Below are 23492 nucleotides of genomic sequence, written 5' to 3'. Positions count from 1 at the left end.
CTAGAACTACAAGTGTGTGCTACCGTGCCTGGCTAATTTTCGTTTTTTTTTTTTTTTTGTAGAGGTGGAGTCTCACTATGTTGCCCAGGCTGGTCTCAAACTCTTGGCTTCAAGTGATTCTCCTGCCTCGCTCTCCCAGAGCACTGGGATTACAGGTGTGAACCAGCAGGCTGGCCCTGCTTCGTTTTTATAGATGAGAGGGATAGTTTCATGGACTTCTCTTCATGGTGTGGCCTAATTATTACTCTTTGAACTTTTTCCAGCTTTCCTATGTCCTTAATAACCAAGATGTAATAATCAGAACTGTGCAGAGCGGTACAGATGTGGACAGTCTAGATCATGTGTAGAGTAGGATAATGTTTTGCTTAGCTTCTAGCACCCTTTTTGATGCTATGAAGAGTTTCTTAGACTTGGGAGCTGCAGAAAGCTGTTAGATTAGCTTGATGATCTGTAGACCATCAGAGCCATTTAATTCCTAATTTCTGACCTGTAGCCCCTAGCTTAGGACCCATCATCTTTAAATAATAGTTTGAATTATTTTAACCATACGAGGGCTAGATCTAATCTGTAGTTTTCTGCCCTCTTGCCTGGCCCTTTGAGAACTTCTGAAGTTCATCTCAGTTTGCCGTTTCCCTTACCGAGACAGCTTGGAGTCAGTTGACCTGTAGACACTACTGTATCATCCCCTTGTCAGACAATTTGTAGAAATGTTAAGCAAGCTTGGCCTAGAGATCAGCCCTAGGAGGCCTGCACTGCTTCGAATTCTCCATAGAGAGAAATGTCAGTTTTTCAGGTCAAGTGGCTTCACTTCAGGAATCAGCATAAGGCATTTTTCTTTCTTTCTGTTTCTCCCCCATCCTAGTTTCTGCTTTGCACCTGCTCTACCAACATTATGGGGTTTCCCTCTGCACAACTCACTTCCCAGTTTTGAAGAACAGCTGGTCTTCTGAGGCAGCCTCTTTTATTTTTCTGTTAATCACATAATGCTATTATTTTCTCAGATATATTCTCGCAGATATACTTTCTCTCATATTTAGTCCTGTTAGTCTAATCTAACAATATCTAATCAATTCCTTGACTAAGTTAAACCTATCCACTCTCTTGAGCACTCAGAATCATGGATCTAGTAGCCTTCTGATGGGGAGTCATAAAAAAGATTGGGCAAAAGGGAATCTTTTGTATGTTTCTTGTAAATTAGGCAGAAAGAGCCTTCCGCAGAGCAGGTGAACCACATCTGCATGCAGCCTCTCACTCCGTGTTTAGTTCAAGGCTCTTTAGGGTGTTCATCTGCATGGCAGCAGGAAGAATATTTTCCAGGCAAATGAACGTTGTTGTGGGTAAATCCTTTCAATGCCAAAAACATTAAATTCTGTGGTTACTCCTCCAGAGAAAGCTTAGATGGTATCAGAAAACCTGGGAGAGTGACCTTAGCTATGACCAGCCCAGTTAAATAATAATGGAGCCATAATTCTTTCTACCATGGTTTATTGACTTTAACTTGTATGATTTCACTTGTGAAAAGGCTTTCCAGATACTTGCAGTTAAGAATGCTTATGAAAGTGTTCCTATTTCTCCACATCCTCTCCGGCACCTGTTGTTTCCTGACTTTTTAATGATTGTCATTCTAACTGGTGTGAGATGGTATCTCATTGTGGTTTTGATTTGCATTTCTCTGCACACCAACATGGCACATGTATACATATGTAACAAACCTGCACATTGTGCACATGTACCCTAGAACTTAAAGTATAAAAAAAGAAAAAAAGAATGCTTGTGAAAGGAAAGAGCCTCAAACATCTCCATGTCTGTCATCCGATTTCAGCCTTTGGCTGATCTCATACTCATTCAAAGAAACTTGGCCAGGAGGAGGAAGCGACCCTGCACTAAATTCATCCTAACTGTAATGAAGACATTGTGGGATTCGTGGGTAAGGGCAAAAGAGAAGGTCAATGTTTGGGACATCTTAATGATCATGAAGTCATCAATTTTGCCCTTTTTGTGTTTCAGTGTGAAAATGAGTTGGGTTGTGTATTGGTTAGGAGTGCGGATGACTGTAAAAACAGGAAAACTCTAACACAATGACTTAACAAGTAGGTTTTTGTTTCCCCAGCCGCCACATATAGAGCCTGGAGGTAGGTAGTTCAGTCTGGATACTATGGATGTTATCAGTCTCCCAGGCTCCTTTCCTTCTGTTCTGTCATCATTAGTATGGTGGCTTATTCCTTGGTAATGCATCGTTGCCGCTGCCTTCCCTGTGATTGAGAAAGAAAAAGGTAGAAGACAGTGTCAAAGGGTTGTGCGGCATCTCTCCCTTTATATCAGAAATGCTAGAAGCACTTCTGGGAAGATTTCCACTAAAGTCGCAGAGCTTGTGGTGTCCCCAGGCCAAACACTGAATGGCATGACCATGCCTGGTTTAGATCAGTTTGTCCTCTGGGGCTGGGGCAGGAGCCTGGCTGCTCTCATTAATCCATCTGGGCTCTTTTAATAGGCGACAATGGGAGTGGCCAGTCAGTCTATCCAATAGGGGGTGTCAACCCGAGATTATAAGATGTAGACATGGTTGTAATAAAATATAGCCATCTATTCAGTGATTTTTAGGTTACATAAGATTTATTTCATTGACCCATAAAGTTCCCTTTCAGCGATCATTTCCTATTATCTTGGCATAGGAAGGCTACTAATATGTAACTATTATTTATATAAATATTCCTTAAATATTTAAAAATCTAAGATTCTTTGCTTATTGTCATTTATATTGCACAATTCATTTGAAATCACACATGATTGTGTGTTACTTATAACAAATTGTACAATTTCTCTTGAATTGTACAATTGTAAAGGATCTTAAATTTTAAATACACCTTCAATGAAGATATACAAATATATGTATCTTTTTAATAAAGACCCAAGGAAAAAAAACAACACAGTCCACAATTAAGACTGAACTATTTGTCTGCCTAACAGAAGAAGTAAATACCTCACCCTTATCCAGTCCTCCTGTCCTGAACATTCCGCATGTGTCAGACTTTATCAGGAGGCTGTAGCCACAAGCACATACCACTGCAGTGAAGAATGTGAATGTGATGGGGAATAGATGGTGGCAAAAGATAAAAATAATGAGTCAAACTTAAGCCTAATGATAGGCTATTTTCTCTCACACTTAATTATATAACGGAGATACTTTTTTCTCCGTATGATCAAAATAGCCTACTATTTATCATACTGCCATTAACAGTTTAATTACTAGTGGCTGAGGAGGGTGATTTGCAGGAACCTAAAATTATGGCTAATCTCTGAGAAGAAAAAAAAGTAATTTAGTGCTCAGATAAGATAAATATGTTCTCATGTTGATTTCATGAATAAAGCAAATGTTTAATGTGGTAGGCATCTGATATCCAAGAGTCACAGCAGTGAAATATGGCAATTTGAAATAACTTCACTTAATCCGTATCTAGTTCTACTGCAGGTTAAGTAATGCCCCTCAAATCAGGTTTGCATATGGGAAAATCTCCATGTACCATTAGTGTATAACATCAATATTATTCACGTCTTCTAAGAACCAGGTAATATATGCAATTCAACTCCACTTTTGGGTTATAATTAGGGAGAACATATAATTTATCATCTGAAACAGGAACACTTTTCCAGTCTAAGTATCTATGGTCTTGGGAGGATAAACATAACTATATTACAGAGTGATACAACTTTTAGCAAATTACCTCCATCTTCTCAAGGAGTCATCGTTTTGCCTCCCAGTTTCCAGATTGTGTGGCAATTAGTGTGACAGTGTGATTATTTTAGGTCCTTCTCCACATTTCCTGACTTCTTTTGGGCTGAAATGTCAACCTGGGTCTTCCCCCAGCCTAACAGTTCTGGCCTCTCCCCAAAGGGGAAGAGAGTGAGTCATTTGACTTGTGAGTTGCAGAGAAGAGATGAGCAGGCTTGGCTAAGCCTCACTGGGCTTTCTCTTGCTGATCTCCAGCAAGAAGACATTCTGGAATGATCTCTACCACATAGCAAGCCTTCTGGGTAGGTTCAGCACTTCTCTGCGCTGGGGAGGAGAATTGGGAAACCTATGGGTGCTCATAAATTGGGAGGAATTAGTAACAGGAAGCCCACGGTGGCCACAATTTAAGCCTCTTCTTCTAATCAAACATGTCTAGGTGGTAACGCTAATAGTGATCCCCATTTGATTTCTGCCTCTGCTTCTTAATTGGTCACATCTGTCATGCTGACTACTTATTTTCTACCTTGAGGTAGGCAGCTATGTTTCTGTTTGGCCAAAGGCTTAAGTGTCAAGGCTTAAAAGCAACAAAACACCAGGACACTTGTAGGAGTGAGATGGCACATGCTTGCTAATTGCACTGGGCAGGCTGGGTAAACAGAACCTGTCATCCGGAGTGTTGATGCTTAACTGGACCCTTGCTTATCTAAAGAATGGTCTTTCCTCACTGTGCCTCATCATCTTTGCAATCCTGTGCTGGATATCCGTTTATTTAACTTGGCTTGTTTTGAGGCCCCTTTCACATTTGAGTATTTACTTCAGTAAATGGACTTTATCGACCTAATTCTCATTCAAAAAAGGCCATTAGAATTGTTTTCCTTTTTCTCTTCTTATGAAAATCATTCTCTTTTTTAGATCCATTATAAAGAAGAGTTTAAAAAGTCCAAGGATAAGTGTACATTTGTGACTGACACTCCTATGCTAAACCATGTAAAAAATATTGGTGCTTTTATTTCTGAGGTAAGGTATCAAAAGCTTGCAAACTGGCTTGCATTTTTCTTTTTCTTTTTATATAGATGAAAGTCTGTGCATTAAAGAGATGGAGAATAATATTTTCAAAAGCACTACTGAATGTTAGTAATAGCTACATAATTATCTAATGTGACGCACTATCATTTAACTCATATAGATTGACATATTTTACTATGTATGGTTTATATATTTTATTATACATGTCTATATTTTGACTCTAAATCTTTCTTATGTATATACAATTCCTCTTGAAAAGGCATCTTTTTATTCAATAAGTAGAAAGCACTGGCACAATGGTTCACTTTAGAAGTTCTATTATTTTGTTTCCTAATAGATATATTAGAGATAAATGACTGAATATCATTTTGGAAATAAAAAAGATTTACCAGTTTTCTAAAATGTGGTATCTTTGATAAATAATGTTAAATGAATTTAAACTATTTTGGAGTAGGATAAAATTCAGTTCAACAGTGATACCTATTATGAAACCACAGACTGAGGAATACGCTACATTCATTTTCCAGCTGAAAAATTATGTAGTTTCTTTCTGAAAGCATTTGAAACTACAGTTTATGTTGCATTGTAAAGCATAATGTTAACGATGATGATTTCTGTGATGAGGCATTACTGTAGTCTGTGAATAGATCACTTAGAAGAAATACGTTTGAAAAGAAAAGGAATGAAATTGTGTTGTAAATGACTGACCTCTAGTGTTTCATAAATTATGTTGGAAAAAGATCAACTGGATGTTCTTGGGATTATTTCTGCTAATGCGAAACAATTTTGAATGAAATCAGTACATTTTATTTCATTAGGTACCAGAATCCAAAGCGTGTGGTAGCCGAAGGCTTGCACAGGATCTGTGCTCAATAAATCAATACTCAAATCTAGCTCTGAGCAGGAAGAACATCAGGAACTTGTCTACAGATAATGGAAGAACACAGTTTGTTTGTCTTAGCTGTGTTCCGTTATCCTGTGCAGATAAATACTTGATGTTCTCCATTATTGATTATGTTTCCTGAAGGAGTTAATTGCAGAGCAAAATATTGGAAGTGAGCAATCTATTGTGTTCCCTTGAACCTTAGTTTTCCCAAGAGGAAAGAGTGTTTGTCTTTGGAGCAGTGATTGAGATGGCTTACGGACAGTGCAGGTTAGAGGTGGGTAGGCACATAAACAACCAAAAAGCACTCAACCCTCCCCCTGGGACAGGAGGAGGCTGAGAAGACCTGAATAAAAGAACACTGTCCTTTGTCAAGTTCTAGATAGTAGATTCTAACGACTTGTATTTTCTGGAACAACTCGAATTGCTTGCTCACTCATCCAGCATGAAACTGTCAATATACACAAATAGATTTACTTTTAGACATGTGCTTGTGTTTAAATAGAAAGACAGCCGTTATGTCCCTGCATGTCTCATTGAAAGCGTTCTCTATGATAAATTGGATTTATTTCTATCTCTTCAGAATATGTTTGTCAGCTCCAGTATCTAAAATTAAAATGGTCTGCAGATTTTAAAATCAATTCTGTTTTGGAAGAAAGTTTCTTCTTTTCTTCTTACATTCACAATTTTTTTAAAAAAATGGAAGTTTATTTATTAATTTTTTTCCTGTTTTTTTCCCCCAGGCAAAATATAAAGGCACCATTAAAGCAGATCTTTCTAATTCTCTTTATAAGCGGATGCCAGCCACAATTGACAGTGTTTTTGCAAGAGAAGTTACACAGCTCCAGAGTGAGGTGGGCTTTTCCTAAAGTGTTTCTTAATTATGTAGATAAAACATGTATCTGGAAAAAAGTTACTTAGCATTTTAATAAAATGTCTTCATCATGGGTGTTAAATGCGAAATGAAAGTTGAAAGCAACTGATGAATGTGCTGTCAGTAGTTGCTGTTGAAAGTGCAGAAAATGGAAAGGACATGCGGGTTTATGTCAGTCACGTGCTACTGTTTTCTGAGTCCCTTTCAATGCAATTTATAGAGCAAATCTTAATCTCATTTAGACAGCTTACATGGATGAAATTCTCATAGTAAATATTAAACTATTCTCTAATTTCATATATGATCCCTCAGTAGAGAATATTTGAATAGCTTGCTAAAAGCCACATAAAGAGATAATGGGGCTGGACACTCTGGCTCAGGCCTGTAATCCCAGTACTTCAGGAGGCCAAGGTGGGTAGATTGCTTGAGATCAGGAGTTCAAGACAAGCCTGGGCAACATGGCAAAAGCTGGTCTCTGCCAAAAATACAAAAATTAGCCATGCGTTGGCATATACCTGTGGTGCCAATTACTCAGGAGGCTGAGGTGGGAGGATTGCTTGAGCCTGGGAAGTTGAGGCTGCAGTGAACCAAGATCATGCCACTGCACTCCAGCTACAGCAACAGAGTGAGACTCTGTCTCAAAAAAAACAAAAACAAAAACAAAAAAGATAATGGTTAAATTCAGTATCTACAGATCTGCTTCATCAATTAAACAAGTGGTTCCTGAATTTCCTTTTCTGTGGGTTGTGTTTTTCCTTTAGGATATCTCAGGCTACCAAAAAGAGCCCCTATCAGGTGGAAGTTACAATTTGGTGATTGCCAGTTGCAGAGGAACTTAAGAATTGTCATCATGTAAACTCATTTTGAATCCAGAAGGGTTTAAGAGTAATTTTCTCTTTGTAGCTTATCAACACATAAGGCATTCTTAATCTATTGCATTTCCTAAAACAGAATTTCTAAATGGAATGTTTCACCTCTTTCTGGTTCATCTTAATGTTGTGTTTTCTTCACAGAACAATCAAATTTGGGGATGTTATTTTCTTAATCTATTCTTTAGCTCTCTCAGCTACACAAGAGCAGGGACCTCATCTGTCTTGTTCCTTGCTCTGGTCTCGGAAGAGTTCCTGGCACACAGAGAGTGCTCAGCAAATACTCGTAACATGGATTTTGTGGAATTTTAAAATTTTCTTTCCAAGGATATGCTTCCTTTTACATAGTTTGTATTCTTCATTTCACATATTAGGTTAATAATAGTAAACACACAGAAGTTGTTCTATGCATTTCACGTGTATTTATGCCAGTCAGTCCTCACAACCACCCAATGAGGTGTCCCCAGTTTAGAGTTGTGGAGACTGAAGCACAGAGAGGTTAAGTCAGTTGGCCAAAGTGGCACAGCCAGTAAATGGCAGCATGGGTACATAAATATGGGCAGTCTGGCCCCAGAGTCTAGGTTTTTAACCACACACTATGCTATATTTTTCCTACCATTTCCAACCCTCTTTTTCTTATTAAGTAAGTTTACTTCTTTCCCCAGAATTTCCCCAGAATCTCTCTTTTTCTTTAGATGGAGTCTTGCTTGCTCACCCAGGCTGGAGTGCAATGGCTTGATCTCAGCTCACTGCAACCTCTGCCTCCCGGGTTCAAGTTATTCTCATGCCTCAGCCTCCTGAGTAGCTGGCATTACAGGCGCACACTACCACACCTAGCTAATTTTTTTTTTTTTTTTTTAGTAGAGACAGGGTCTCGCCATGTTGCCCAGGCTGGTCTTGAACTCCTGACCTCAGGCGATCTGCCAACCTCAGCCTCCCAAAGTGCAGGGGTTACAGGTGTGAGCCACTGTGCCACACCTTTCCCCAGAATCTTTTTATTTTTAAGTAGAGATACCTAGATAATCTTATTTTTAAATTTTTTTTTGTTTTAAGTTCTGGGGTACATGTGCAGCATGTGCAGATCTGTTACATAGGTAAATATGTGCCATGGTGATTTGCTGCACCTATTTAATATCAACCCATCGCCTAGGTATTAAGCACAGCATGCATTGGCTATTTTTAAGTAGTCTGAAAATACATTACTCTTGAAAAGTGCTGAGCATAGTTACTCTTTGCAGAACACCTTTAAGTATTTCACTATTACAAATTTAAATGTCCACTGTGTACCTGACTTGGCAGTAAACTAATCTCAGTTATGCAACATGCAGCTTAAAATATATGATGTCAAGGTTCTGCATGGGTGACTGTGACTAATATGCCCTTTATTTTTCCTGCCAATATCTGGCCACCTAAGCACTTGCTGATAATGTGGGTTACTTTAAAAAGCAGATAATTACAACCCAACACTTGATATGTGACAAGCAACAATTAAGCAATAAAGAAAGAAAAGGAAAACAATCTATTATTGCTTTTATACTTCCTTGGGAAGGTAACTTTTCCGATATTTGCATCCTCATTTCTTTGGAAGCACACAATAGCTCTCAACTTCTTATAGCATAAATAGGTCTATAATACACAAATCCCTGCCACATAGAACTTAACATGAAAAATAATCCAGGTTGTATATTTTGGAATCTATGATTTGTCAGAATAGGTTCCCACTGACATTGTTAACATGTTATCCTATACTAAAATAGACACCACTGGGAAAGATACATATGCACTCACTTTCTAGCATTGCTTTCCATTGTTGTAATTAGTCACTGAACTTGTTAATAAAGAAAAACCTGGATTCTGAATAAGGTAGCTATTTCAAAGATTTATGCAACTGTCATAACATTTCTTTAGATTTACGTACATCAATGTTATTATTGTTAAAATTGTGATTCTTAGAGTTTACCTAATAACAAGAGGGGCAAGAAAGTAGAAGAACTATTTGACAGTATCTGTGATAATTAAACAACTAAACATTTACTGTTTCCAAATAGTATCAGATTTGTGATATCCTAAATTGGAGTATTGGATGAATTCAGAAATTTAATGACATTCTGGGTTCTAATGAAAAGTCTCTTCAACTTTTGACAAATTATTAGAACAAACTATTATCTTAAAGTCAATTTGCAAACACTCTCAGATGCTTAAATTCAAACTAGAATGATAAGGTAAAGTTAGCTAGATGAACACTGACAGAAAATGCCTGAAGGGAAGAAATGCCAGAAAAAGAGAGAAGTGTAGAGTTTTTAGAAGGCCATTTTATTAGCTATCCCCTGTTAACAATTTTATAAGCACAGATTACAAAGAAAGCTTCTGAAAATGAAATGGGCCATGCCATGAGGTGGCGAGATCCTTCTCATCAGGGCTGTTTCAGGCACAAAGGCTAAATAATGCCTTATCATAGAAGCAATTCAGGCTACTCAGGCATTGGAACTGCAGCTTAATGAGAGTCTATGTGTCATCCGCAGTGGTCGCAGGATTCTGTTTCAGAAGTCCAGAGGTGTCTATGCTATGGGAATAAAAGCTTATTTACGTGTGTCACATAAAATGTAATGTAAGTTATGTTATTGTTCTGATCGTCTTTGTAGCATCCTATGCTATGTTGTTAGAAATAACCATCAAGTAGAGTTAAGGAGCCAAATAAATCATACTTTTCAGAGGCAAAGCCATTATTTTAATTTTCATTCTTGACCTCCTTGGCCCGTAAACTTTAATTTAGAGATCTATGAATTTTCTGAAAGTGAGGGCAGGGAGAAGCTTCAGGGCATCTGTGAAACCCCCAATTTCAATGCCAAATTTGGCCAGGTGCTGTGGCTCATGCCTGTAATCCCAGAACTTTGGAAGGCTGAGGCGGGCAGATCTCTTGAGCCCAGGAGTTCAAGACCAGCCTGGGCAATATCGTGAGACTCCATCTCTAAAATAAATGAATAAATAAGTAAATGCCAAAAAATTCTGTAAGTTAAACATAAATGTACATTTTATCTGTATACATATGAAATATAAAATATGCTATAAGATCAAAAATGTAAAATAAATGTATTTATCACTTATATAAACATAAAGTGTATATGACTATTGCAAGTGGACTCCTGTCTCCAAGTTCCTAATAACATGGCAATCTTAGTTCTCAAAATATGAAGAAAACAGCATTAATCTAGGGAAATGCCATACAATAATGACAAATCCTAAGAAATCAAATTTATCAGCAAATTTATTAGCTTGACACAATTTTCCATTAGCTATTTTAAGGAAGAAAATTAATATGATAAATTAAAGTTCAGCTCCCTCCAATTTGATGTAATCTTAATTCTAAAGTGGTACTTAGTAGCAGCTATAAATGAAATGATGATTTTAATGCTGCAAGTAGAAAATTACATAGCCTTTTTAAGAAAGAGTGCTTTTTAAAATTGTGCTTGATGACTCATCATTTCTGTGATAACCCACAAAATGATCAGCTGCATTGTGTTACATTTATATAGTCACAAGTATATGATAGTAGGTCTGAAGTACAAAATAAACCAGGCAACCATGAAAAAGGAAATAGGCATATACTACTTCTTTTCATTTAAGACGAAGGAGCAAATCTCATAGAAGTTTTTCCTTGGCTTTATAGACTTGGGTACCCATTAAACTCCTCCTTCCCCTACCTCTGAGTTATAACACGGAATGTAATAGAACTGAGATAATGGATTTTCTCCACCTGAATGGAGGTTTTTAAAGGGTTCCCTGCTTAACATAATTAATTGGTGAAAATGTAAAGATGCAGTCTCCAGAGGGAGATATCTTGATGGAGTATATTGATGGACAGACTCTAACAAGATGAATTATCCCTGGAACAACGTGAGGTGCTGCTTCTGAGTCCCGGTAACCAACCAAATCCACAGGATTTGAGGCAGAAACATGGCTGGGCGAGACTTAATAAGACTTAAAGTTATCAGTTGACAGAAGTCTCAGCATAGCTATCAAAAGAAAAATGTTGTGATCTATGGATATGTTAATAACGTTTAGCACAGGGGAGGTGATAACCTGGATTAAATCTAACAGTTCTAATTAAGATTGGTCCGACCATTGTGAGCACCTTAAGAAAGAGATTGATAAATTGGGATTTGGGCTGAAGAGAGCATGTAAGGCGTTCAGGAGTACAGCACTTTAATCCATACTGCGAGTCTGGAGGAACAGAAGTCATTGCCGACTGTCTTCCCACATTGGAAGCTCTGTCTCATGAACTAGGCTCTTTTCATATGGCCACATAGATGCAGCTAGGGGGAGATAGACTGGGGTTTCAGTAAAGAAAGAACTTTTAACCTGAGCTTTCAGAATTTAGAGACTGTGGTGGCCCAGGTTGAGTTCTCTTTCAGTGGAAGTTTTTGAAAAACTAGATGGGGGTCTGTCCAGAGAGGGGATTTAAACATTGATAGTTATACCAGATGACATTTTTTTTTGGATGATGAGATTCAATGACTTTAGTTGTAAAAATCAGACTTATAATGATCACATTAATCCTTTAAATAGGTTTATTATCCAAGTTGAATGGGTAGTTAATACTGTTTATAAAAGCCAATGAAGGGTTTAAGCTCACAAGAATGTTTAGTAAACTCATTTATTCATCTGTTCACTAAACATTTATTGCATTTCTACTCTGTCATTCACTTTGATAGGCACAGGATAAAAAGATGTGTGAGATAGGCATGCACTCAAGGAGCTCATATTGGTAAAAACTTTCTCCTTAAGTTTAATTTTATATATTCTTTGCATTGAAAACTAGATCTTGTTTTGTTGTTGGTAAAGCCTATTCTAGTTTTTCTTTTTCTTTCTCTTTCTCCTTTCCTTTCCTTTCATTTCCATTAGTTTCCACTTCTCTTCTCTTTTCTCATTCTTTCCTTTCTTCTCTTCCCTTCTCTTTCTCTCTCTCTCCTTCCTTCCTTCCTTTTCTTTCCTTTTTTCTTTCTTTTTTTCTTTCCTTTCTTTCTCCTTCCTTCTCTTCTCTTCTCTTCTTTTCTTTTCTGTCACAGGATCTTACCCTGTCACTCAGGCTGGAATGCCATGACTCACTGCAGCCTCGACTTGCTGGGATCAGGCAATCCTCCTGCCTCAGCCTCCCATGTAGCTGGGACAACAGCCATGTGCCACCATACCTGGTTTCGTTTTGATATTTTGTAGAGATGGGGGCCTCACTTTGTCATGATCAAGTCTCCCTCTTTGACTTCTCTAATTACACGCATGAGCCACTGAGCCCAACCTACTTTTTCTTTCTTAAGTTGCCATTTTTCTCATGTCAAGTAATTCCAACTCCATTTAACATCCTTTTAGTATTAAACTTTTAATATATTTTAAAATTAATATTGCCTTTCTGTCCTTCATTTGTTATTGTTTTATTCTCATTCTTTTAGCTCTTCATTTATTTATTTATTCATTCACTGAGCAGTATTTTGTGCCAGGCACTCCTCTGGGTTCTGAGGATTCAGTGAACATAACAGTTGTGTTTAGTAAGGGAAGATGGATAAGTAATTATACATAAACTAAACAAAGTAATTAAACATTATGAAGGAAATAAATAGGTTAATAATATCAATGGAGACCAAGGGGATAACTTGGTTTCTGTCTTTGGGTTCCTCTTTAATTTCCAACTTTGTGGTTGAGTTTGGTTACATCTACTTCTGAGATATCTTTCTCATATCCCCTCTCCATCCTAGTATGGAGGAAATTCAACATAGTGGTTAGGGATGGCATTGGTCCATTTCCCTAGTGGAGGCCAAGACTTGACATATCTGAGAATTTTGCCTGCATGCTATATTTTCTCCCAAAGGTTTGTGCATTTGATGAAGCTTATATTATCCTATAGCTGTGCCTACATAAAATCAGACACAATCATTTGAAAACTAACAGTTTACTTTCAAATATCCTATAATTCCCCTCTAATTGTTTTACCAAGATTTAAATCTTTGACATCTATACCCCAGAAAGCTCTTGGATGTGGATGATTTCCCAAAACTGCACCCAAGGTTTAAGCTAGAAGAATAAAAATGGAAATTCCATCTTTGGTCAAGGACATTTTGAAATAGACAACAAAGAGTTAGAATTAGGAATCTGAACAGAAGCACAAAGATGAATGCATTGTGGATACTGTCTTGTTACAGAGATTTAGGCAAATTAACTATCAGTGGTGGTATTCAAATATATAAAGTCCTAGCAAAACACTGAAATTTAGCAGGCAAGAATTTATACACCTCTAAATGGGACTAACAATTATTTGTGTTTTTCAGGTGGCCTACAAGCAGAAACATGATGCTGCCAAAGGATTCTCAGATTATGCCCACATGAAGGAGCCCCCTGAGGTTAAACATGCCATGGAGGTCAATAAACACCAGAGTAATGTAAGGAAGCTCATTCCTCATGATTTTCTAGTGAATTGTAGTTAAGTCATATCAAGGCTTATGATTATTTTGCTGAAATTTAAATATTACAACAGCCCTATTCAAAAAAGACTTTAATATTTCTTATCAGTCAGAGGTACATCTGAATTATTCTATCCACAGTCATTAACACCTTGCCGAATACCTTTATGTTATCGGGCCCTTTCAGGCATTGGAACTTTGCTTTGTACAAGACAAATGTAGATTCTTTAGACCTATTGGGTTATCAAGCATTTCCAGAGCTTCCTTGACTTGATGTTGAAGCTCATGGCTTGTAAGTCTAGAATCACAGAAGAACTGGAAGAAAGGGCATCAGGAATCAATGGCACACAGAAGGATCATTCACTAACACCAGCTATATTGTACCCACTACTGTTTTCTCTTTTCTTTTCTTTTTTTTTTTTTGAGACAGAGCCTTGCTCTGCCACCCAGGCTGGAGTGCAGTGGCGTGATCTCGGCTCACTGCAAACTGTGCCTCCCGGGTTCAAGCAATTCTCTGCCTCAGCCTCCCGAGTAGCTGGGATTACAGGTGCCCACAACCACACCTGGCTAATTTTTGTATTTTTAGTAGAAACGGGGTTTCACCATCTTGGCCAGGCTGGTCTTGAACTCCTGACCTTGTGATCCACCTGCCTCAGCCTCCCAAAGTGCTGGGGTTACAGGCATGAGCCACCGTGCCTGGCCTATAGTTTCTTTTAGGATGTTTGTAAGAACAAATGGTCCAACCTAAGACCCATGGGAAATATGACAGCAATAGATGCCAAATGGCTGACTTTAAAGCCAAAGTGGAGGAAGTCAGTCAGTAGAAAATCAGTTTCTTGTTTGGTAAAAGTTAGCAGTTGCATCAAGGTTTGTGTGCATTTGCTCAATTACCACCACCATCCTGGTGGCCTAGAAGAGTAATTTCTTCCTGGAATTGTAGGGGAAGCTTTTTTTAATCTCCTCATCCTGACTTTTCTCTCCAAAAGGAATGTGTGAACTGTTGGTCAGGTTCTTTATGCATTAAAATCAGTTAAGATAAAGTGCCTGTCTTTTTTGGGTCAAGAAACTCCCTTTCTTGGAAAAGTACCGGAAGTCCAGTTGTCATCTCACATAGAGTCTGTTCTGCCACTTAGTCCCTTTATGGAGTGGTGCTTGGCTGACCATGTGCCCCCGTAGCCCCACTGTGCAGAGTGTTTTTCGCAGAATGGCAGCTGTTATTTGATATTAAATTGCAGTAAGCCAATGTTTAAGTAAAAAAGTGGAATGAGGTTTTACTTTTTAACCCAAATATACAAACATATGCCAATAGCAGAGCACTTTGCTAAGATAGTTTAAGATTGCTAGGAGATGAAGAAGCTACATGTCTATAATTATTTTAAGGGTTCTTTTAAGGGGATGCTTTATAAGAACTGTTTGCTTAAGGATGACTGTAATAATCATAATAACTACCACTTACTGAGCACAGCCATGCACCAGGAACTATGCCAAGACTTTGATCATTTCCGAGTCTCATGAAAACCCTGTACTGATTCTTATTTTGTAGATGAGGAAAATGAGACTAAGAAATCAAACTGCTGAGTCTGCTCTTTCTGTTCCACCTTGCTGTTTCCACCTTAAAGGTCACTGGCAATTAGTCAAGGTTTTAAATGCAGTTTTTAAAAATGGGGAGCAAAATAGGTTATCTTCAGATTTCAAATGCACTGCAGGAGAGAATGGCAGAGAAACCTTGAGTTTCCAGTATTTTAACACTGAAGAGACTAAATTCACACAAAAGGCCACAGGTTAGAAGGTGGTCTGGTGGTCTGGGGTGAGGTCTCTTGTTACACGGATCCCCGGGAGGCTCTTTCCAACTCTATAATTCAATGAAATTCAAATACGGAAGTTCCTTATCATAGAACTGGGCTTATTATTTTAACTCTGCCTTTTCTTCTAAAAGGTCTTTGATTGAGGGATTGAGGGAATAGAGTATAAAGCCCTTTTCTCCTTCATTCAATACTGTGTACTTATGGGAGAAGGCTGTGTTTACTTATACTCCTCTGCCGACTTGACTCAACCTTTGCATGCAAAGTTTGTACATATAATAGGATTTAGAAAGTGTTTAAGACTATTTACTCAGATTTAAAGTGAGAATGATATTTGTATTCTACCTGTGAAGTAGTTGATATTCCTCTGGAGTCAAGCCACTTAAAATAATACATTTGTTGTCCCTACAATATGAAATTTAAACATAGGTCTTGAAAGTACATCTCTTGGTTCCGTGGGTGGATCTATGGAATCTCTATAAAAGACAATCTCCCATAAACCTGTCTCCTGTAAAAGTTCAGCCCAATGAAACTCATTGCAGAGAATTTGCTAGTAGAATTACCGTTTCATAATGCAGACTGTCACTTTGCACTATGGCTATAAATGACTTCATTTAATTTAAAATAAAAGTGTGTCATATGTGTATCTGATTCACCTGAAAACAATGGAAGTCAGCATCTTTGCCTAACTTTATGTTTCCATAAAAATCAAGTCAGATTTCTAATATCCTTTAGTGAACCAGGATTTCTCTCTCTTGTGCCTTTAGAAATGCGAGTAAGCAGAAGAGAATGAGGGAGAGGGCTCATGTGACTGTATGGATTAATTTCCACCTCTGAGTAATGGAGTTCCCAGGGGCAGAGTTTTCTGGAGGCAGTAGTCTTTTGTGCCACCCCAAAATTAAATGATCTCCAAACAGTAAAAAAAAAAAATTTCTTAGAATAGCCTCCACTGTAGTGAAGTGGCATCATTGTCTGGGGTAATACCTGAGGTTCATCATCTCATGTCAAGTAAATTAAGGACATGGACACACACAAGGAGTGAGTTTAGGAGTGGAGGTTTACTAGGCAAAAGAAAGAGAAAGGAGAACAGCTCTCTTTCTTGTGAGAGAGAGGAGCACCCAAATGGGACTTGTGCCTTGTGGCAGAGTGCACCGGATTTTATAGATGGGCTTGAGGAGCCGGTTTCTGATTTACATAGGGCCCACAGATTGGTTGGACCAGGTATAACATTTACATAGCCTGTGAGGAAGCTGGTTGCCCCCGCCCAGTCCCACTATGCAAATGGAATCTTTGCCTGGCAGTTTCCCAGTTGTCTGCTCCCTACTGCACATGTGGTTGGAAAGGAAAAGGGAAGATGGAACTGCCATTTTGAACATGCCTACTCCCAGGTAGCCTTTTCCCATTGGCACAACTGCCAACATTCACATGTCAAGCTTCCAGCTCACTTGTGTATGTCTGCAGCTCGATTTTACAGGCTGCTCTTTGTTAGAAAAGAAAATGACTTTGGGACTGCTTTTCATTAAAAGGAAAGCCTTACCAAGGACTTCCTTACCCTTGCTATCTGCCTAAATAATTTATTCTTAACTCCTGTATCAGTAGCATATAGAAAAGGAACTTGGAGTCAGACGTTGGTTAAAATGCTTCTTGACCATACGTTGCCTAGATGACCCTGGACAAGTTACTTAATGTCTCTAAATCTCAATTTTCTCATCTGTAAAATGGGGACAACAATATCTACCTCAAGATTCTCACAAGTATTAAATGAAACAATATGCGTAAAGGGCTTCACAGAAGAGCCTCCATCTTAAAGGTCACTGGCATACATTATTGGTTCTATTTGGTCCTCCTTCAATTTTTAAAGGGTGAGTTGGGAGTTTAGGGTGATGTCATAGTTAATTTGAAACAATTAAAGGAAGTCCAATTTATAAAAGGCCAAATCAATATGAAATTTATATTAGGAAATGTTTAGGTCAGAAAGGCATATTCAAAAGGTTCCTGAACCTATCTTACTAATACTATAATCAGAAAATGATTAAAAACAGCCAACCGAAATCTTTTTGTACCTTAAGGGATATACCCCTGCCAAACTTTTCTAATGTAATTAGAGAAATTGGAGATATTCTATCCCGTGACTTTCCCCTAAAGATGGACTTATAATGAAAGCCCTAGTTATATTATTAGTTCTCATCAATCTTATCAGAGACATGAAGTCCAACGGTTCTGAAATAAGTCAAACAAATTTTAAACTCTATTTTAAGTTTTGTAAGTAATGTGGTCTATACAGACTTGTGATGAAATTGGAGTGGTAAACTTTTCCCAAACACCATATTGGTAATCGATTCAATGTGTATTAGAAAGAAGTATTCAGCATGGGAAATAAAAGACTTAATGTTCTTTTCAAGAATGATATATGTACTTTCTTAAAATTAATAAAAACTTATCAGTAGACAATTTCTATTCCATCAGAAAGTGAGAAAGCTTAAAGATAAATCAGTAAAATGATACTGGAAAAACAATTATGACTCTACGTGGTTCCCCAATGAGACTTACAATAATGGTGCTTTAGGATTTAGCATTAAAATTAGATATATTAGTATTTTATTCATCTCTAAGACAGAATAGTTAGTAATACTTATTTTGCCTTCTATACAAGATTATGGTGGTGATAAAATTAAATCATGAATAAGAAAATAAGACAACTTTCATCAACTGTAGAATGATTTATAAGCAGTGACAGCAATCCTAAAGGATAAACCATTCTGGCCATAACTCTGTAGTTTACTCCTTCTTTTGGAAGATTAAAAACTTTTTATCTCTTCTGAATAGTATCAGAACCTATGTTTACTTTATCTTTAAAAGGCTTATATTCTCTTACAGAAAAATAATATTTACAATTTAATAATTTAGTAGGTTTTTATGCACAGCATGCCCAGACGAAGGTAAGCATCATTTGAGATGGAATTAGCAGTCCACATGCCTATTTGATGATACCTGGAGGGCTTCTCTAATGTGAGAGTTTATGCTAAAGACGAAGGTTTTCTTGAGATGGGTTGAACCATTGCTTAAAGATTATTGATATATACCAGTTACATGATTTGCCTCTGTTCCACAAACTTAAAAGATTATATATCCTGTTTCCTTTCTTCTCACCAAGAATCAGTTTAACCTTCAAAGGGTTCTGGGTCAGCTGGATGTGTTTTCTTTAAGGTCTGTCTGCTCATGCAGGCCTTAGCCCGCACGGCTGGCTGGCTGGCTGGCTGTCACTCCTGCAAGGCTGCCATCCCTGAGCTGTCTTAATCTTCTCATCTCCAAGTGAAAGTCATCTCCTTGACTTTCACTTCAAGGAGAGTCTGTGTAGGTTTTGCTTTTCTCTGGTTTATTAACTCACCTACCAAAGAGTCTCAAATCACTGTTGCCTGAGTATAAAAAGCTTGCTGGAAGGCCACTGTGAATCCTCTGACTGCACACGTGTCTGCCTATACCTGCAGAATAAAGGTGTCTATTTCACGTCCACTTTCAAAATCTCACATGCGTTTCTCTTACTGGTCATGTCTAACCCAGAACTATTTAAGGAAAGGGATTCTGAAGGATGTAGTTCCAGCCTTAGAAGGGAGTGTTGATGTAGCCCAGTTGAGTCAAGACACATCAGGTGTGAAGTGAGGATTTAATGAATTGATGCAGAAAAGGATGGCCTGGCACCTTGGACGCTCTGCATGAGCGTGGGGAACGTGCAAAAGACATGGCTCTTATGAAACAGAAGTGGAAGGATTATAAGGAGAGAACAAGCTGAGATTAAAAGAGAATAATGTAAGATAAAAATATGAGCTCAGGGTGAAAGTGAATATGGTAAGATAAAGAAATTCAGAGAGAGATTTTGATGGACTTCAAATATTTGTTGGAAGTAACAAAGAACAGATTTGGCACTGTAGAAAATGTGAGGCTGGGTGTGGTGGCTGACACCTGTAATCCTACCATGTTGGGAGGCCAAGGTGAGAGGATCACTTGAGGTCAGGAGTTTGAGACCAGCCTGGCCAACATGATAAACCTCGTCTCTACTAAAAATACAAAAAGTAGCTGGGTGTGGTGGCATGCACCTGTAATCCCAGCTACTCAGGAGGCTGTGGCAGGAGTATTGCTTGAACCCAGGAGGTGGAGGTTACAGTGAGCCAAGATCATGCCACTGCACTTCAACCTGGGTGACATAGCAAGACTCCATCTCCAAAAAAGAAAGAAAGAAAGAAAGAAAGAAAAGTGAAATGTAGGCTGTGTTAGAACTCTCTAGATTTAGTGACAGCAATCTATTTCAAGTTAGTGCAAGTGAAAAATGAGATTCTGTTGTGTATGTAATTGGCAGATCCAAGCTATCTTCAGGCATAAGTGGGCTGGAGGCTTCACGGTGTTACCAGAACTCTTCTTCTCTCCCCACCTCTGGGCTCTGGGATGTGTATGACACTTTCAGATAGGCGCTTTCTCTGTGGATTCAAGGTGGCAGCTGGTGTTTCCAAACTTTAGTCATCCTTACAGCAGCTGATGTCAGAGAAAAGAAGAGCAGCTCTTTCTCTTCCAGCCTCAGATCATTCAGATGACTCTGGCCTTGCTTGGGTTACGTGTCTGTCTGGTTTCCAGATGGATGGGGTATCTGACTGGGCAGCCTAAGTCAAGATGAAGGCAGGCTGAACAGAGCCCCACCAATCACATGGAGTGATGGGGGAGCTGTTTCCAAATTAAAAAACCTAGGCTGACAAAAAAATTTAACACATGTCCACCACAAAGGGATTAGATAGGAGAATGACTTAGATAAATGAGAAAGAATAAAGAGATAAATTCAGTGAAAAGAAGCCAAGAGGAAGAGATCAAGCATGTAAGGTAATAATTCTAGGTGTTCCTATGGAAGAAACCAGAATCACTATTTTCAGATAAGACTCTATACTGTTTACACTATTAAAAGGAAAAAGTGGATCATCTTGAGTACAAGATCAATGTATAAAAATGATAATCATATGATAATTTCTTTGCCCAGTGCCAGACATATAGAACAAAATGATGAAACTTCATTGAAAGGTATAATAAGATATTTAAAGAAATGGAGGAATATCCCACTTTCTCCTAGGAAAAGACCGACATTTTGTTACAATATCATTTTTCTTTAAGGCATTTTATAGAATCAGTGCAATGCTCGTTAAAATTACAGTTATTTCCTTTGTGGAATTTACTAAAATTATTCTAATAAAAATAAGAAAATAAATGAAATAGATGAGTAGTAAGGAAATGAAACTTTAACAGATATGATTGTTTGAAAAATTTCAAACAGTCATACATTGAGAAAATGTATGAGTGAGGTAGTGAATGTTAAGTCCTTAATATGGTACATAATAGTCTGAAATGGAGATTATTATTATTATTATTTTCCTCCCCTCCTCCTTCCTTCCTTCTTCTTCTTTAATCTTTCTTTCTTTTTCCTCCTCTTTCCCCTTTCCTCCTCCTGTTCTTCCTCCTTCTTGTTTGTTCTCTGCTATGCTCCGAGGACACAGTAGGGAACAAGACATTAAGGAAAATAATGTAAAAGCAATTATTGACCCTCAAGGTCACATGTCTACTGAGTTGATGATTTCTTCTTTTCCCTGTCCTTATGCAAAACAAGATTTATAGAGCACCACATTGTCATGAGAAGACTGAAGAGTGAAGGCCAGTCCATTGTTCCAATATGGTTAGCATTTAGGATTTGAATTTATTAAGGAATAGAAAAAAAACATATATGTATACACACACTTTGACCTCCAAGCCTCTCTTCTGCTGTGTTACATTTTTTATTCTTCCTGAGTTCTGATGGGTGGTAGATTGGAGCAAGTACATATTGAGAAATGTCAGATGAGCTTCCCTCAAACCTAGTGTTACAGGAAATGGGTCCTGATCCAGACCCCAAGAGAGGGTTCTTGGATCTCACACAAGAAAGAATTCAGGGCGAGTCCGTAAAGGGAAAGCAAGTTTACTAGGAAAGTAAAAGAATAAAAGAATGGCTACTCCATAGACAGAACAGCCCCAAAGGCTGCTGGTTGCCCACTTTTATGGTTATTTCTTAATTATCTGCTAAACAAGGGGTGGATTATTCATGCCTCCCCTTTTTAGACCATATAGGGTACTGGCCTGATGTTGCCATGGCACTTGTAAACTGTCATGATGCTGGTGGGAGTGTAGCAGTGAGGATGACCAGAGGTCACTCTCCTTGCCATCTTGGTTTTGATGGGTTTTAGCCAGCTTCTTTACTGCAACCAGTTTTGTCAGCAAGGTCTTTATGACATGTATATTTTGCCAACCTCCTATGTCATCCTGTGACTTAAAATGGCTTAACCATCTGGGAATGCAGCCCAGTAGATTTCAGCCTCATTTTACCCATTCCCTTCTCAAGATGGAGTTGCTCTGGTTCAGATGCCTCTGACACTAGCAATGGGTTAGGTGTAGGACAATGAGGCATCTGTGCAGGAAGCCATGTTGCCATTCCATGTATATTCAGACACCCTTGGAGATAGTGACATCAGGAGTGTCACCCTCTTGAATGTCCCCCCACATAAGCCCCCTTTCCTATGGAATATTCCCAGGGAGTGATATCCTGGAAGATCTGACAAGTGATCAGGCGTGGAAGCTTTTTTCTGTGTGGCTCCATGGTGTCCTCTTGTTTGAATTTGCAGTTCATGTCAATCTTAATATTTGTTGTGAGTCGCATATGCCGGCCTCTAATTTGCAATTTACATGGATGATGGGGCCCTATTCAGAGTCCTGCTCCTGCCGCCTTTGTGCTGTTCACCTCTCTTCACGCAGTCATTAGGCTGAACAGCATATAATTAGGTAACACATGTAAAGCTTAGATTTCTGAAAGGTTGCGGTTCTTTTCAAAAAGTAAGGGTTTCCAGTTTTACCCTCATTCTTTTCTAAACAAAAAGACATTTCCCCCCTGTGTTTTTCATATGAATGTAGTAACTTAGAAGCAGTTAGTCTTGTAGTTGGGTAATAATTTGGGTTTGTTTTCACCTGAGAGCCAGTTTTTGTTTACACAGCTTGTATTTAACTTGGCATAGGATGAGATTGATTTACCATCATTTGTGGATGAGCGTATTGCTTTTTGAAGCCGATGGAACTGGCCTGCTTAAAAACATTCCCTAAAGATTTAAAATCCACCCAACAAAATAACTCAGTTTCCGGCTTATTTTTATGTTTCTTTTACTACCTGTATGCATAAAACCTACCTGAAATGACTTGTTAACGTAAAACCTCTGAAAATATAAATGTGGAAGAAAACAGATGTTCCTTCTGAAATTATACTAATTGTGCTTCAGCTGTGTTCACTTGTCAGACAGATTCATGATTATAAATGTAGTTTAAAAAATAGTCTTGATGGTGAAGCAAATGTAAGCTCATAAAAGAGTAAATAGAAGTGTATATAAATGTTTCATTGAAATAAAGTAACATAATGCACAGGGAGCCTGTTGATGTATTAATGCATTGTCACTTCTTACACTTGATCTTATTTTTAAAAGGAGTAAGAAAGGGTGAAATTTTTAATTCTGCTAGATTGAAAGGAAACTAACAAGATATATTAATATTACCCAGAACACTGGTTTACAGCAGTCAACTAGGGAATTCATTAAAATTAGATTTTTGGGCACCATCTATCAAAATTCTGTTACAGAGGACTGTGGCTGGACCTCAAGAATCTAAATCTTTAATAAGTACCCCTAAATGAAGCTATTCCAGAAAGGTTGCAGGTGACATTAGAAATATTTGTACACAATGTAATTAATTGTGCATTTTGTACAGATGTCTGGTGATACATTTCTTCCATCTTTCTATGCTCTGAAAAAATG

General features: G+C 38.1%; 1 protein-coding gene across 11 annotated transcripts in view; it reads left to right on the top strand.

Moving 5' to 3' along the window:
- NEBL (nebulette) overlaps positions 1-23492 on the top strand; it is a 377590-nt gene that overhangs the window by 266316 nt on the left and 87782 nt on the right. For 7 of the 11 annotated variants that reach the window (XM_074001157.1, XM_065520393.2, XM_065520394.2 and 4 more), the window contains 3 exons: positions 4643-4747; positions 6383-6493; positions 13700-13810. The exons of 2 other annotated variants lie outside the window; for them this stretch is intronic. In XM_074001157.1, coding sequence (XP_073857258.1) covers positions 4643-4747; positions 6383-6493; positions 13700-13810 — 327 coding nt within the window. The remainder of the gene's footprint in view (positions 1-4642; positions 4748-6382; positions 6494-13699; positions 13811-23492) is intronic. 2 more of the 11 variants (XM_065520396.2, XM_045399651.3) reach the window with 1 other exon arrangement.

Source organism: Macaca fascicularis, chromosome 9 (genome assembly GCF_037993035.2).
Source record: "Macaca fascicularis isolate 582-1 chromosome 9, T2T-MFA8v1.1".
Lineage (NCBI taxonomy): Eukaryota > Metazoa > Chordata > Mammalia > Primates > Cercopithecidae > Macaca > Macaca fascicularis.
This window is presented reverse-complemented; position numbering and strand designations above follow the sequence as displayed.